The sequence below is a fragment of the Rhineura floridana genome, chromosome 2 (genome assembly GCF_030035675.1).
Source record: "Rhineura floridana isolate rRhiFlo1 chromosome 2, rRhiFlo1.hap2, whole genome shotgun sequence".
Classification (NCBI taxonomy): domain Eukaryota; kingdom Metazoa; phylum Chordata; class Lepidosauria; order Squamata; family Rhineuridae; genus Rhineura; species Rhineura floridana.
Window position 1 is genome coordinate 88,740,098 of NC_084481.1, and position 17,808 is coordinate 88,757,905.

A 17,808-nucleotide genomic window follows, 5' to 3' on the forward strand; every position below is an offset into this window, starting at 1 on the left:
CTGTCATCCCATATGACATAAGACACAAGCAAGGTGGGCATGGTTTGCCCAAAATGGCCTGGCAGGCCAGTCTCCAAGGCCTGGCAAGCCTAATTAGGCCTGCAGGCCAGAGGTTCCCACCCCTGTCCTAAACTATTCCCTCCCCCTGAATCCTCCCTTCCCATGTCCAATGTCAGATTTTTAACCATAATTGTAATGCATATGTACATGTTTGCATGAGATGCACATTGATTATGCCTTATGAATAATTCTTCTATTTTTGTGGTTCTTGTCTTCTAGTCAGTCAGCAACTGATAAACCACATCCACCAGTTTCTGGAAAACAGGGGGCTAATGTATTATTTGAAGAGCATCAACTGCATAGCAGTTTTCCGAGAGGAGGCCATTAAGGTAATATGTATGTGGAAAATGTACTTCATGCCAGAATATGGGGGTTGACATATATCTCCTTTGTACTGAAAATATGCAAGACAAATTGTCGAGCCAACATCAAGAAGGATGCACAGAATGAAAATTGTAATGGTACGCTAAAGCAGGTGCAGGGAACCTTTGACCCTCCAGATGTTACTGAACTACAGTTCCCATCATTCTTGGTCATTGGCCTTGCTTGCTAGGACTGGTGGAAGTTGTAGTTCAGCAATGTCTCACGGGCCAAAGGTTCCCCACTCCTATGCTAGAGACTTAGAAGGCACCTTAGTACTATATATTTTGGTCTTTTGACCTTTCAGAGTTTAGACCTAGTTCTACTGGGGTTTTTCAAATGTGGAAAGACAATACCTCTGACGTGTTAGATGAAAAGGAAGCTGTGCCATTCCCAAATAGCATCATAAATAAAGCAATCACAAAACAGTGCTGCTTTGTGAAATGTCATTTCTTTAGTGACTCACCGCACGTTAGAAGTTTGGTTCTAAGGGAAGTCAGATAAATCTACAGTGGTTTGAAATGTGTCCCTCCCCCCCTTTATTCAGGCAGAATGTTATGATGAATTAAGAATATGGTATCACCGTGGTGTCATGTTAACTTGTATTCGTCAGTATAATTCTTTTGTTGTCCTTGCTGTTTCAGCTGTCAGAAGTGCAGTACTTCAATGATTTTCTGGAGGCTCTGAAAAAAAGATTGGAAGATAAAAACTTAACTGATTTCTGGGAGATTATAATACAAGGTATGTCAAACATTATTTACAGTGTGTGGTGCAGGAAGGAGAAGAGGATTGAAATTTACCATCAAATTGGAAATGACATGGTTTTACTCAGAATTCTTTCTAGACAGATGGAACAAATGCAGATTTCTGTACTACTTCTCTGAAGAGAATCTTTATATGAAACACTGTATTTATTGTTTTTAAGTACAGTATGTAGGGGTGGTGACAGATCTGGACTCCATTTTTTATTTTTTCTTATATTCATTACCAAGGATTTTACTTACTACTTTGTCCAATTTCATCCAAGTCTGTCTGTCTGTATTTACCTTGCTTTGTAGATCTGGAATGCATTTGATTGCATCACCATCACTTGCCTTCCCTGGCATTCAGCCTCTTTGCATCCCAGTTTACTCTCTGCAGGACTTCTCTTTGTCTTCTCTGCAGGACAAACTCTTTGCTGTCCTTAGAATCCATGTGAAAGTTTTACTCGTCTTTTTCATGCTTCCTTGGCCCTGTTTCCTTTTCCCTGAGTTCCAGACTTCTAGCTTTCATGCAATACAGAGCAGCTTCTGTTCTTGGCCTGTATGTGAGGTTTTTATCCTCTTCTTCTTCACTCCTTAAGTCTCAAGTGTGCCGTCTCTTAAACCCTTCTTCTCAGCTCTTCCTGTGTGAGGTCCTTATTTAAGCTAAAGTCATATTTCTTGTACATCACACCAACATTAATCAACATGTTAGTCAGCATTATATGACTAATCCTTCCCCCTCAAAAGATAGACTATCAGTAAATATTCCATCAGAGTTATAGTAGTTTAGCTACTGGTTAAAGACAGCTTGTAAGAGCAACTTTGGAGAAATTTCTCAACGATTTACTTAATGATTGGAGATTGTGTTTATTGACTGGGAAATATACACAATTCTCTCTTCATGGACAGATGGTGTGAACATTCTCCACGAGGCCTGACGAACGTGCACAATAGCCAGTTATCATGCACATTAACCGCTCAGCTTACAATACCCCTAACATGTATACTTGGCTAGGTAAACATCATCCTACCTAAGTAACACCTGTTTTATTCTTTTTTGCTTCAAACATCTCAGACTAAAGAACTGTTTTGTGTAACCCCAAGCTATCTTTCTAGTATTCTAGAAACTGGTTAGTCAGGTAAAAAAAATCGTCAAATGATTACTTTTAATGTGCTGCAAACATTCATTATTTGTGTTTATTCATCATGGTACTTGGCTTGCTTGTGAGAGCTGTTTTTATCCAATGGACCTCAAGAAGCATTTTGTTTTGTAACCATGAAATCATTGTCAGGTAACTTATAACATTAAAGGATAAATCTATAGTATGGTAATAGAGTGGTGTTTGGTTATTCTTAGGTGGAATTTCCTTGATCACCAAAGAAGAAAGTGATGGAAGCTCATTGACAGCTGAAGATGCCAAAAAGGTGAGTATTTAGGTCAGAAATAGGCAGCTTGCAAGCAAATTTATTTATAAATAAATTTATTTATAAGGTTTTGCAGCAGGCTTACAGTAGACATCATAATTCTGTCAGCACTTAGTGTGGTGAAATGATCCCATCTTTAGGTCAGATAATGTTCTTTTGAATGTGCAGATTCTTGATTGTTACAAAAATGATACAGTCAGGCTCAGCCCTAACATTAGAGATTTGGGGTGACATGAAAGAGCAGCCTTTTTTAAAAAATTAGTATATTTTTACTGTCTGGGAAAGGTGCTTGTGAGATTCTATGTTATTTATTACATTTATATCCGACCTTTCCTCCAAGGACCTTAAGGTGGTGTACATGGTTCTCCCCCTTATTTTATCCTCAAAACAACCCTGTGAGGTAAGTTTAAGAACATAAGAGTCTGCTGGATCACGCCAGTGGCCCATCTAGTCCAGCATTCTGTTGTCACAGTGGCTAACCAGATGCCCATAGGAAGCCCGCAAGCGGGACCTGAGTGCAAGAGCACTCTCCCCTCCTGTGGCTTCCAGTAACTGGTTTTCAGAAGCATACTGCCTCTGACTGTGGTGGCAGAGCACAGCCATCATGGCTGGTAGCCACTGATAGCCTTATTCTCCATGAATTTGCCTAATCTTCTTTTAAAGCCACCCAGGTTGGTGGCCATCACTCCTCTTGTCGGAGCGAGTTTCATAGTTGAACTATGTGCTGTGTGAAGAAGTACTTTTGGTTTGTCTGTCCTGAATCTTCCAACATTCAGCATCCTCTTTTCTCTAAACTAATACACCCAAAATTCTGCAGCCTTTCCTCACAGGGAAGTCGCTCTATGCCCTTGATGATTCCAGTTGCCCTTTTCTGAACCTTTTCCAACTCTACAATATCCTTTTTGAGATGAAGTGACCAGAACTGTACACAATATTCCAAATGTGGCTGCACCATAGATTTATACAACGGCATTATGATATCAGCAGTTTTATTTTCAGTACCTTTCCTAATGATCCCTAGCATGGATTTTGCCCTTTTTCACAGCTACCCCACACTGGGTCAATATTTTCATCGAGCTATCCGCTACGACCCAAGGTCTCATTCCTGATCAGTCACTGCCAGTTCAGACCCCATAAGCATATATGTGAAATTAAGATTTTTTCCTCAAGTATGCACAACTTTACACTTGTTTACATTGAATTTCATTTTGTCACTTTATTGCCCATTCATTCAGTTTGGAGTGGTCCTTTTGGAGCTCTTCTCAATACCTTTTTTGTTTTCACCACCCTGAGCAACAAGTTAGACTGAGAGATCGTGACTGGCACAAAGTCACGTAGTGAACTTCATGGCTGTGTGGGGTTTTGAACCCTGATCTCCCAGCTCCTAGCCCAGCACTCTAACCACTACATCACACTGGTTGTCACAGTGTCTCACAAAATCTGATTTTCTACCTCCAGTGCCTAAATAAATGTACTACCCATGAGTATTAAATATCTTGACTTGGTGTGAAGAGGCATTTCCTGCTTCACCTGAGGCAGCAAAATATATTGGCCCAGCCATGATTACAAGCGTATGGCCCTGTGCAAACTTTGTCCCCATGTGGTGGGGTGGATAAGGATCAGACCCACCAGCCATATTCAGTTCCCCACCCCTGTTCTTAGGTCTGGTCTCCACACGCAGCAAAGTGAGGTGGTAGAATTGAAGGTGGGGGCAGCATTTTTTTTTAGATAGACAGTTTTAGCAGATCCTTCTTGCTGATACTTTCTCCCTGAATTTCTAGTTTACCATATTCATGGAGCTTTTTTACATGTGGAAGCATTCCACTGCCACACTCTGAAGTGGTACAGTCGACTCTTCCACCTCATTCCCATCTGATTCTGATGAAAATGATGCGCATGGAAAGCCCTTACCCATGTAAGCTTTCCATGATCCCACTTAAATGCATTCACCATGTATGTAATGTTAGCATGCTATCAGGACACTCATCTGGCATGCTGAGTTAATGTATGAATGGGGCCGTGCATGAGGTACATCCATTTAAATGTGACCAGGGGTGTGAGGAAAGCTCATATAGGTGAGAGCTCATCCTGTAACCCAGATCCTGCATGAAGCAGGCCTTTAATCTCTTTCCTTAGGTGAATTTTTCTCACTAAGGTAGTGTATTCTTGAGAGAGCACAGGTGGGAAGTGTTCCTCTTTAGAACACAGAAATGCAATGTTAAAAGAACAGGCCTGCCAAGCACGGCCCTTCATTACCTTGAAGAAGGTAATGGATTTCAGCATAACTATTACATGTAATTTTGCTTCTGCGTAAATGTAAAACAGATCTTGTACGGAAAGAAAAAAAAATCAACTGCTGATACTCGGTGCTTTCTTGATGGGAAATAAAAAGTTTAATTTTGTTGCTAGGTGATTTCTCATCCTCAGCGTCTTGAAGACTCTGATGTGTTGTTTACATCTAATTTAGTGCCAAGATGCCACTCTGGAGGCCTTGGAGCAAATATATAACTTTCAGAAGTAGCATTTTACCTTAATTAACTATGTAAAATGGGATTTGCTCCAGTGGAAAAAGGCTTTTAAATTTGACAACTTGCTTTTACTTCAATATTGCCTGTATGGTAATGGCTTCACATCCACAATGTCAGGGAAAGAAGCACACAGGGATGATGTGTTGAGACTGTGCAATCTTCTCAGTTGTATAACCTTTGCAGATCAGAGATGCTTTCTCTTTCAAAGGCCATAGCATCCAAGCAGCCTTAAGTTAAATATTACTTATAGAATAGTATTTGCTGCCGTTTAGAAAATAACTGGCCTTTGGATTATGATGTGCGTAAAGGAGTCATGATGTATAAAAATGGTAATCAAAAGTACATTGTGATTATTTTTTTTCCATTTGGGGAGCTGAAATCAAAGTAGCGCTTTCCCGCTAAATTAATTTTCTTTTGAGGGTTTTTTCCTGTAGGTGAAATTTGGGTCAGAGTAAAGTTTGCAAGAAATTACTTCCAGAGCAAACATTTCTATGCTATGCGGCTATGATTTGCTCCTCACTTTAATGATTTTAGAATTAGGTGGTTGAAAGAGTTCAGCCCAGGTTGGAATGGGCAATTTTCTGAGTGTCAAAGCCCATAATAAAGTCCTATGCAAAAATGGAGAACAAAATGATGATTTATAAATTTTAGTCAAATGTAATTAATTTAATTCGGTAGTATAATTTATATAAATGGGTTAGTATCTAATTTGTTTGCATTGATTCTCTTATTTATTTATAGTTATTTATATGTCTTATATCCAGCCTTTATATATTGATTCAAGGAGACCCCTGTAATTAACAGATTAATCATTGAGCATACTTTTCTACATTGCACTGAATGACCTCTGATTGAAAGCCAAATGAGGTTACTCTTACACATGAGCATTGTAGCTGTAATGTAATTTCTACTTAGCTCCCAGTAGTGCAGAATGAAGTGGCTAGACTGCTGAAGGGGGCAGATAGCCAACAGCATGTTACACCTTTGCAAAAAAAAATCCACATGGGCTGCCCGAATGTTACTGGGTCAGGTTCAAGGTTCTTGTGTTGATACATAAAGTGTCCTGACTTTTAAAGAGTGTCCCTGCTGAGGTGGAGAAGGGTAGACGCTTCTCCACCCCAGTACGTGATAACTCAGCAAGTGTTCTTCCCTTCTTGTGTAGATCGTGTTTTCCCCCAGACCACCAACGTTGATTGCAATGCGGTGGATGCCCTATACAGCTTGGGACCAGGATACCTGAAAGACCATCTTACCCCTTATATACCCAGTCGATCACTGCGCTGTGCAGGTGAGGGCCTCCTGCAGATACCATCATATCAGGAGGTCCCTTCTGCACAACATAGGAAACGGACCTTTAGTGTGGCAGCACCTACCCTGTGGAATTCTCTCCCCTTAAATATTAGACGGGCGCCATCTCTGTTAACTTTTTTGGTGCTTGTTGAAGACCTCCCTCTTTCAACAAGCCTTTTAAGTTGAGACCTTATCCCGGTCTGCGTCTGTGTTGGAATTGCTTTTTAATATATTCTTAAATCTTTTTTAAAATGTTTTTAATCTTAGATGTTTTGAAAGCTTTTTTCTAGATTACCATATTCATGGAGCTTTTTACATACCACTACCATAATGGCCTCAGCAGCAAGATCCTAGATTAATTGGCACAAACCCCGCCACTGGACACCTTATCAGAACTCATCTCATGTGTCTGCAGATAGAAAGCAGACTTGAAGGTCATTGGCTAGAATTCAAAGCCGAGACGCCCCAAGCCACGCCACCCATTCCCCTTCCTCGCATGCACTTTGCACCTAGTGTGGGAAACTTGACTCAGTCGGAGGTGGAGCCCATGTAGGCCACAACTGGATTGCGAATGAAACTACCAGGGCACGTGGAAAGACTGTCCTATCTAGCCGCCTTGTCCCAATTCCCGGTGGTACTGGGAATGACTTGGTTGTTGCAGCATGTCCTATCATCTCTTGGAGGAAAGCAACAGTGACATTCCAATCTGACTATTGTGAGCAGCACTGCAAGCCTACAGAGACAGCCACCCCAGCAACACTGGCAACTGTGCCTCCACCCAAGGAGGTCCCCCTGCCTACAAAGTACCAAGACTATCAAGACATCTTTCATAAGAAAGAGGCCGACCAGTTGCCACCCCACCGTCCCTACAACTGTGCCATATACTTGCTCCCAGGGGCCAGCTTCCCCTCGGGGTACACATATTCTCTGTCCAAGCTAGAATTAGCAACATTGAGGGAGTTGCTGAATATTAACCTGTGGCAGGTGTTTATCCGACCCTCAAAGTCTCCTGCCGGGGCTCCTTTACTATTCATCAATAAGAAAAGCAGGGGGTTATGCCCTGTCATGACTACCGAGAGTTATTGTTTTTATTTATACCCCGCCCTTCTTCCAAAACTGGAACTCAGGGCGGCTTACAACTAAAAATGGGTACATATAATTTGGACATATAAAAATCTACATTTAAAATAGAATTAATCTCATTACAACATTACAGTTGAATAAGATCACCATCCCCAATAGCTACCCCTTACCCCTCATCAACAAGATGCTGGAGTTACTGCGAACAGCTAAGATCTACACCACACGGGAGGGGGATGAGTGGAAAACTGCCTTCAAGACCTGGTATGGTTACTTCAAATACTTGGTCATGCCTTTTGGGCTTTCAATTTCCCCAGCTTTCTTCCAAAATATCATGAATGACATCTTCCAGGATCACTTTATGATAGTCTATTTAGATGACATCCTTATGTACTCCAACTCCCCAGAACAGCATGAGGCGCATGTGTGAGCTGTGCTGCAAAGACAGAGAGCATCAACTGTATGCCAAGCTGGAGAAGTGTGCATTCGATTTGACCACCCTGGACTTCCTGGGCTACTGAATTACCCCCACAGGTGTAGAGATGGACCCAGGGAAGGTGCGTTGTGTGCTCTCTTGGCACCCCCCAAACCCAAAAAGGACCTACAGTGATTTCTGGGGTTTGTCAACTATTACCTGCCTTCTCCAACATGACAATCCCACTAACAGACTGCCTGAAAGAACCTGGCCCCTTTCGTTGGACTGACATGGCCCAACAGGCGTTTGAGCATCCAGAGTCAGGATCATTCAGACCACGGTATTCCCGATCTCTATGTATGGATGTGAAAGTTGGACAGTGAAAAATGGATAAAGGAAAAATAAACTCATTTGAAATGTGGTGTTGGGGGAGAGCTTTGCGCATATCATGGACTGCGAAAAAGACAAATAATTGGGTGTTAGAACAAATTACACCAGAACTATCAAGAGAAGCTAAAATGATGAAACTGAGGTTATCATACTTTGGACATATAATGAGAAGACATGATTCACCAGAAAAGACAATAATGCTGGGGGAAACAGAAGGGAGTAGGAAAAGAGGATGGCCATACAAGAGATGGATTGATTCCATAAAGGAGGCCACAGACCTGAACTTACAAGATCTGAGCAGGGTGGTTCATGACAGATGCTCTTGGAGGTCGCTGATTCATAGGGTCGCCATAAGTCGTAATCGACTTGAAGGCACATAACAACAAAGCTGCTGTTCTCCTCAGAGCCAATACTCCAACATGCAGACCCCTACTTACCTTTCATGGTGGAGACAGATGCCTCAGACATAGCCATTGGAGCGGTGTTGTTACAGCCAGCCAAAAAAGGAGGGGCTACAGCCCTGTTCCTACTTCTCGCGGAAGCTAACTAGTGTGGAGAGAAACTACATTATTTGGGAGAAGGAGTTGTTGGCCATCCGTGACGCTTTCAAGACCTGGTGGCACCTCCTGGAAGGGACTTGACATGAGGTGGAGGTCTGCACTGACCACTGGAACCTTGAGAGGCTTCAGACGGCCCGCAAGTTAAACCAACGACAAGTGCATCGGGCCCAGTTCTTCACTAGGTTCTATTTCCATATTAACTATGTTCCCCAGGCACAAAACCACTGGGCCGATGCCTTGCCCCACAAGCCAGAGTATAATGTAGCCCAGCTTCAGTCCCCACTATGTCACATCATACCCCCAGAAAAGCTGGTGGTGGTGGCCTGTCCCAATCCATGGCTCGAGGAACTGCACTGCTCCCAAGAGCAGGACCCTTTCGCTCAAGTGCGGGAACTGGAGCTGTCCCCCCAGGACTGCACTCCAGAATTCTCCCAGAGAGGGGGAATGCGTCACCATTACGAAGCCCTGTATGTGTCTCCTGGAGAGATCCAAGCCAAAGTTCTTCGACAATCTCATGACTCCCCGACCGTAGGGCATTTTGGAGTGTTTAAAACACTACAGGCAGTCAGACATGACTTCTGGTGGCCAAGGGTAAACATGACGTTGAGAGATATGTCCAATCCTGACCTACATGCATGAGGGCCAAGCACCCCCCTGGGCAACCAGCTGGACTGCTGGAGCCGCTCCCCACGCCAAGGGTCCATGGTGAATGGTGACCCTGGATTTTGTCATGGGCCTACCCACTTCCCAGGGGAAAACTACTGTTCTGGTGGTCGTGGATGCCTTCATTTCATCCCATGCATCAGTGTGCCGTCAGCCAGAGAGACTGCACAGTTATTCTTTCAGCACATTTTCCAGCCGCATGGGCTCCCAACCAGTCTGGTCTTTGACCAGGGCCCCCAATTCACTTCCCGGTTCTGGTACTGCTGCAGATCAAATTAAGGCTGTCGTCCTCACACACCCCCAGACAGATGGACAGACAAAGTGAATGCTACCCTGGAGCAATATTTCCACTGTTATGGCAACTACCAGTAGGATACTTGGGTGTCTTTATTGCCCCTGGCTCTGTTTGCCTACAATAACTCCGTACACATGTCTACCCAGCAGACACCCTTTTTTGCCAGTTTTGGGTATCACCCTCGTACTTTCCCCACTCCCAACTCTGCCCTGGCTTTTCCTGCAGCGGCACAGTTTGTGCAAGAGTTGCAGGCGATGCAACAACTGTTATAAGACCAATTAGCCAGAGCTAAGGCCGCCTACAAGAGAGTTGCTGACCAATACCACCAGCCTGGCTCCAGGATACAAGTAGGAGATAAAGTATGGCTCACCACACGGTATTTGCCCGCGAGAGTTCCTTGCCACAAGTTAGAGGCTTGGAGGGTGGGGCCCTTCGAAATAGAGGCTCAGATCAACCTGGTCACGTTCCGCTTACGGTTGCTGCTTCCATGAAGATCCACGGAGTATTTCGCCGTTGTTGCTCACCCCAAAGAAGCCACCAAATCTCTTATCAGACACCCGATACCCCACTCCCACCAGTCATGGTCGATGGGCAAGAAGAGTATGAGGTGGAGCAGATCCTCGATTCTTGCTGGCACCGAGGGAAGCTGCAGTATTTGAACCACTGGTGGGGGTTCAGATCAGAGGGAAGATCCTGGGAGGCGGCATCAGATGTCCACGCACCAGATTTGGTGAGAGAGCTCCATGAAGCTTATCCTGACAAACCCAAGCCTCTGGGGTGTGGGGAGATTCAGCATGGAAGAGGGGATGATGTCATGAGCCCTGCTGGGAGGGGGTGGACAGATGAGAGCAATGCAGTGGATGAGGACTTGGACTGGGAGGAACAACCTGGGGAAGGACCAAGTGGCAAAACGGACTTAGAAAGTGCCCCAGCTCCAGCCCTTGACTGCTCCATCCCCACGACAACAGACACCCCTGTGGGAGCTCAGCCTGGCCTGTCAGGGTGCCCCCCAACTCCCTGCGCCCAGGCTGTTAGTTTGCAGCCCTCCGTCAGAGGGGGAAGACAAGAAGGTGGCTGAGGCCCTGCCTTTGCCTCACAACAGGAGATGAATGTGGCGGGACATTCAACAGACTTGGTTAAGGCGGAGCCTTCGCTTACGTGTGCACTTTCAGCATTGACAATTGGCATACGCAAGCGGGAAGGCAGGCCAGCCTTACTTAAGCTGACTGGGGGGGGGGGGAGCAGTTTCTGAATCAACATCTTAGAGTTCTAGTGAGATGTTAAGTTCTGAATAAACGTAGATAGATTCATGAAGCGCACTGAATTGAAGCTGTCTCTTACTACAATAAAAGAGAAAAAAAAAACACAACCATGTCTAGGTCTGAGTTCTTCAGCTTTGGGCAGGACAGAAGAGGAACATGATTTACATTACAGTCCTATTCTGGCTCACTCAGGTGTAAGTTATGTCAAGGTCAATGGAACTTACTCCCTAGTTTCTAGTAAGTGTGTGTGGGACTGCAGCTTTAATTATTGGAATCTTTTTTTCTTCTTGATTTGTTAATGACTTATCCAAAAGGATGACTTCTACTTTTCACAACTATATTTATACAATCCTATTTTATGCAGAATTTTGACTTTCAAAGGCTCTTCCTGCTGGAGTAAAGAAGGGTAGACCCTTCGCCCAGAGAGACTGCCCTCCTCCCAGCCCCCAAAACAGCTGTTCAGTGTAATGGGTGGGAAGGTGCATGGAGATGACTCGCCCTGTGTACTTTGCACCCCATTTCAACTGCACTGTCCTCAGTCCGACAAACATCTGTTGCGTCCTATCCAAAAGGACAGTGTCCATTTTTCAATATGATTAAGTTTGTTTTAAGTTTGTTTTAAATTGCTCTTCCCCTTTCTAATATTATTCTTTGTTGTTGTTGCTATAGATAATGAAAAATCTTAATAAATTTACTGATTGCATTCAACTAAATGTTTCTTTATAGTTCTTGGGTCCCAGAGAAAACCCCACAGAAGCTTCACCGGCAGCAGATGATGGTGGTGATGTTGATGATCTTGTAAGAATTTTTAAAAAATCTTTCAACATGATTACTTAAGTAACAGGATTGTACTGAAGAACGATGCACGTGATAAATATTTGTGTTAATGTGAAGTTTCTCATGTTTCAGTATCTTTAGGGGATGGGCAAGGGTGGCTGCTGGTGGCCTGTTTTCTCATGGTTTAATTTATCAGACAATGTTTCTCAAATTGTGGAGCAGACTCCACTCCGAGAGAGAATTAAGATAGGGAATTGTCGGATCACTCCTCCCCTCCAGAATAAATGACTTAAGGTCAGGGTGTTAGTCTGAGTATGACTAATGTTGGTTGTCACTCTAAGTTGCCTGTAGGCTTAACACTTACAGACATCCCTTCTCTAAACACTGAGACGCCGCTGCCACCATCCACACCTGTGTGATTAGAGGGCAAAGCTGCTGGGTCAGAAAGGGTTTGGCTTTAAGACAGGCTTCAGCCTTGTTGCTTTTCATTTCTGTTACAAATTAAATTCTGTTACAAATTATTTTCTTACAAATGAAATATATTTTATTAGTAAATCTCAAGTTTTAAAAGGCTATACAAGTTTTAAAAGGCTATAAAAGTCTTGCACAAGCTTTAGCCTGAAGTTAAAGGCCCCTTTTCCAAATATGCTGTTTTGTTTTTGCAGCTGGACATGATTTAAGTGGATGAACAGCATCTTGGAATTGGTGGATTTGAAGACATTTCTAGGATCCAGAGAGAACAACATAGGTGGTAAAGAAAGGTCTGGCCAGGAAGTCCTCTATAGGTACCTGGTTCCTGAGAGAGGGCACCGGGAAATTCCCAGTATGGTACACATCTTTGTTCTGTTATTTGCCACAAGGTTTTAAAAAATTACCAACACAATGCATAGAATTTTACCTACTCTGCCTTCCTTAAATAAGATGGATTCTCATTCTCTGATAGCAGTGCAGTTTCACTCCTGTTGTTGTCAGTCTTTTTTATATTCACAAGAGATTTTGATAGCTTAAGCTCTCTGCCTGGGGAGGAAATGCTGTCAGAATGAAATCCCAGTGGATTTCATATCCAGAAATATGGGCTTGTTTTTGGCACACGAACAGATACACCATGTGCTTATGGCCATGGTATATGCCTGAAATACAATAAAGAATTTTAAAACCTATTCCAAATGCTTGTACCCATAAACTGCAACCCAGCAAAATCTCAAGCATTGCGAATGTTTACCTGTAGAAGTCATTTTCTTGTTCTTTCCAATTCAGCACCTTCCAGATGAACTGCAAGCCAGTTTTGATGCTGAGGGGCTTGCTGCCAATTCAGTTGGCATCTCTGCCTTTACTTGGTTAGAGGCAGCAGCAGCTGTCTGCCCATCCTACCAATCCAAAGGTTCCTTCATCAAGCCTCTTTTATTTAGCAGAGCTCTAGTAATAGTTGACAGCAGCTGAAAGAAGAGTGGATAAAGGTATCAGTGGAAAAGAATGAGAGCTGTGATGGCGGTGTCCTTTCCATCTGCCTTGGAGCATTTAAAGACATAAGCCTAGCCTCAGACCTGGCATTCCCCCTGCTGTATCTGACATTGTTCAGATCACTCATACAGCTTCCTTTCTCTTCCTCCACACACACCCCGCTCCTTATTTTTACATCCAAACTCTGGTTTTTGGAAAGGTTATCTTTTATCCTTTTCCTAAACAATCATCACCTTTTGCTGTCTTGCTTACTTTTATGTTCATAACACAACTTGAAGGTCTCACAGTGAACCTAGTTGTGAGTAGCACTAATGTTAAAACCATGGAGCTTGTAGACTGACTTGATGCATAATAATTTGATATAGCCTTGGCTGTACTTAAAGATAATATTGTTACCATAGAAAGATTATATATTAAAACCTAAAATATATTGAGTAGGAACCTTGTCTTGTCATTTCTGTGCACCGTATTTATGGCTGCTTCTTCAGAAAACAGCAGCATCTTTCCTAATCACAAGATGGGTAGGCTTTAGGGCACTTTCAAGCCTCAGCTTTCCAGGTAATGGCATGAAAATAAGAAGCAAAACAAGAAATACTTTTTTTTTTAAAAAAGAGTTCCCTATTATTCCAGGGAGGGGAAGGAGGTGATGTTGCCACCAATAGTCTTTGTGTGGTGATTGCTGTTCTCTCCCCTGCCATGCGGTTCCACGAGTATGTTGGCCAACTACCCCATCAGCAAAGCAAGTGGCACTGTTAATTGCCTACACATGCCTAGGATGCGTATGCACATCATCTGGGAAAGCGCCATGAACCCTGGAGAAAGCTGATGTCTGGAAGTGCCCTTAGGTTTCTTCCACATTCTTCCTTCACACCAGGGTCCAAATATGCCTTTGCAAGAGGGTGACTCCTTGGGTGGGTTCCCAGATGCTCATGGAGTTGGAGTTGACTGTGTTAACAAGATGATTAATGTTCCAAAGTGTGTGTTCTCTTTCATGGTTGTAACTTTAATAACAGAGTTGTGGTAAATCAGTTTATTGTAGATACCCTTTTAAAAAAGAAATATTAGTCAATTAGTTGTATTGGTTTTTATCAATTAAATCTGCATATACTTCAGAGCAGTCATTCTGAATGATAAGTGTCTCATCAGGCTCCATCTTAGAAGAGGCATTCCTTCCTGTGGGGAAGAAAAGAGGAAATGCTTTTTCTAAGCAGTGCCTGCCTAGAGATATGAAGGCCTGGAAAAAAAGCCCAGAAAAACTAGGGGAAAAAACCTTTTTCCCTGGGGCAGATGTGGATGTGGCCAGGGACAGCTTTGCTTTAAATTTGGGTGGGAGGCTACATGTGCCTGCTGTAGAATAAAAAGGTGGGGAAACGCTGAAAAACAGTGATATTGTTCACAATGTTTTCCTTTTGGAAAGGAAAGGGGCTTTCCCTCTGCCCAGTGCCCACCCACCCAATCTCCTCCCCTCCCTGCCCCTCCCCCAGGTCAGTGTTGGACTACCACCTGGGAGACCAGGGTTCGAATCGCCACACAGCCATGAAGCTCACTGGGTGACCTTGGGCCAGTCACTGCCTCTCTACCTCAGAGGAAGGCAATAGTAAACCCCCTCTGAATACCGTCTACCATAAAAACCCTGTTCATAGGGTCGCCATAAGTCAGGATCAACTTGAAGGCAGTCCATTTCCATTTTCAAACATGATTGCACAGAAATAAATCCCATTGAACTCAAAAAGTATGCAAATAATCAAACCTGCCCTCCCCTACTCCTCCTATCTTCTCCCTCTTCCCCTTCCCTCCCCCTTCCTGTGCCCCTCCCTCCCTCATCCCCTTCCAATCCCCCCTCCCCTTCCTCTTCCCCATGGTCAGTCTTACCTATCTTAAGCAAATGATCAAACCTGCCCTTCCCCTTTATCCCACTTTATCTTATGCTTGCTTGGACATAAAAAGCTAAGAATATAATTCTGAAATATAATAATGAAAATGCACAAAAACACAATTCACAAATTACATCAGGAACCTAGTTACCACAGGCAAAAGATGAACACTTACGGGGAGAAGTTAGGCCTTCCTGGTTCCAACCAATTTAACCATGTTAACTTTTATATAAGTATATTTTTCCCCAGCCTGATTCTCGAAATGCGGGCTGTGCTGGAGCAATGTACTCAAATTTAACGGTGTTATGTGCGGCAGAATAGTTGATTGACTACAAAAAGCCAGGTCTGAAATACTATGTACAACGCAGCTGCCCTGCTGTTTGCTCTGTGGGTGCATTATGAAACCCTTTTGAAATGTATGTTAGAGTTCACACATTAAGCAAAGAGGCAGCTGTAGCATAGCTGCCTTAAGCATGGCACTGTGGTCATAAGCGATATTTTCTGGCTGCAAGGAAGTTGAACCCTGAGTCTGAAAGTGTTGCTATTGACTACAGCTCTTGAGAACTCCATGTTTATGAAGCTCAGGCTATCCCCACTTACTTGCTGACCCGCAGCACAGTTTAGGACACACAGTGGATATAAGGAATTGTATTTTTCCAAAAACAGAACAAAAAATCCTCCCTAATAGCCATGCAGACAAAAATGAGAGATCAGTCTGGTTCAGTGGCTATAGACGTGGGTTCAAGTTTTGCCTTCTTTGAAGCATTGGACAAAGCACTCATTCTTTAATCCTGCTTTCCATGTGTAAAAATAGGAATAGCAAGGATGTTCTGAGGATGTATTGGTATGCCACTGTGAATCTTCCTGAGTCTATTAATGTGGTAATTTGAATTAGCCAAACCAACTATGCATTGGAAAGTGTTCCATCACATGCAGTAGACCCAAACCAGCTGTCTGAATTTCAACAGCACAAGAGTGCATTCAGGAAGTTATGTGAACACACACACAGACAGATGGATAAGACTCTGAGCCTCATGCTGCAGCTTGGATGTTTGACTTTCCATATATTACTCTGAAGGTTCTTGGATATGTAGACGTGCTTAAAGCCTTTAAAATGAAATTTTAAAGGCTGGAAACAAATCCATTGTGTCACTTCTCCTGCTGTGATGCAGGATGAAAAATGGTGAGGAATTTACTAGTTGCCATAAGCTTTGTGTCTTGCTTTGTTTACTAGGGCTCTGAGAATGCGAGGATTGTATTATTGTCTAGGCAGTTGTGCTGTGAATGCCTTGAGAGAAAATGCATAATTTATATGCATTAATAGAACTTGGAGATAGTCACACTTATTGTGGGCTCTGCAGGCCGCCAGGCACAGAATATGGTTGTGAGAATGTTGCCTCTCTTACAATATGTTCAGAACAAATGGCAGAAACACACTTAAATTGGATTCTTTATTTTTATGAGGTTTCTCAGAGGAAGATAATTTGTTATTTGTGTTAACAGTGGTATCAGTAATTGGCGTTTGAATGACTCTGGGTTTTAATACCTAATATCTCGAGCTATAATGTGCATGGTAGGGGCAAACATTCCAGCCTTGGGCTGTAATGGATGAGCTGGGAGGTTTTTACAAGGGATCTGGCCTTCTTCAGCTAAAAGCAAGCCTGGTCTTATATCCATTTTTTGGTTTTGTTTCCTTACGCTTTGCTGTCACCTCCCCATTTATTGGTTTTATTTATTGGCAGGCCTTCCTAGCACACCTGTTGCCTTTCTTGTCCTGCTTGAGTGTTCAGAATAAAAACAGCCCTCTATGCAGCAATAAGAGTCCTGTAGGTAGGGCAGCTGAGCCTCAGGGACGATTTAGCTCTAACAAATACAAAACACTGACAGTCAAGTTTGGTGTAGTGGTTAGAGTCCCATGTTGAAAATCCCTATTTAGCTACAAAACTCACTTGGTGACCATGGACCAGTCATTCTCACTCAACCTGATCTACCTCACAAGGTTCTAATGAGGATAAAATGGGCAAAGAGAACTTTATACACAATATACACAGCTCCTTGGAGAAGAGGCAGGGTAAAATGCAATAAATTTAAACAAATAAAACTTTAAAAGTTGTGCAATAGGGGAAAAACGCTCCTTTAATGTAGAGTTAAGGTAAGCCCTTTTGCTCAATAAACATACTACAAAATCAGCAAATGTGAAATCTAATTATTCCTAATACTAATACCTAACCATGTCACTTAATTCTGTTGTATAGTAAACTGTACTAAAGATGGGTTTTAGATACATAATTGTTTTAAAAGCACAGCAGGTTAGAGGGGTCCACACATGCTGTTCATCCCTGGTCTGACAGCTGAGGACGCAAAATTTAAAGATGTCATTTTGTTAGCTTTATCAGACCATCAACTGTTGATGGCTGAAATCATTCTTCGTCCTTGTATGAATGGCATACCAGTTAGAATAGTCAGTCTCCAGGGCTACCAGGAAGCTTCACCCATTGGTTTCGATAGCCCCGTTAAGCCTATGGATTGACTCCAGCAATGTACAACATGGATCCTAAATGTTACCCCTCATTTTGAAGTAGGAATTCGTTCTAGCATGCAGATGAGTAGGTGACTGAAGCACAG

At 43.0% G+C, this 17,808-nt stretch overlaps 1 protein-coding gene across 2 annotated transcripts in view; it reads left to right on the plus strand.

Annotated features, from left to right (window-relative positions):
* XRCC5 (X-ray repair cross complementing 5) overlaps positions 1 to 13,746 on the plus strand; it is a 52,537-nt gene extending 38,791 nt beyond the window's left edge. For both annotated transcript variants that reach the window (XM_061609218.1, XM_061609219.1), the window contains exons 17-21: positions 280 to 389; positions 1,065 to 1,161; positions 2,521 to 2,588; positions 11,798 to 11,869; positions 12,514 to 13,746. In XM_061609218.1, coding sequence (XP_061465202.1) covers positions 280 to 389; positions 1,065 to 1,161; positions 2,521 to 2,588; positions 11,798 to 11,869; positions 12,514 to 12,528 — 362 coding nt within the window. In that variant the 3' untranslated portion in view covers positions 12,529 to 13,746. The remainder of the gene's footprint in view (positions 1 to 279; positions 390 to 1,064; positions 1,162 to 2,520; positions 2,589 to 11,797; positions 11,870 to 12,513) is intronic.
* The last annotated feature ends 4,062 nt before the right edge of the window (positions 13,747 to 17,808 follow it).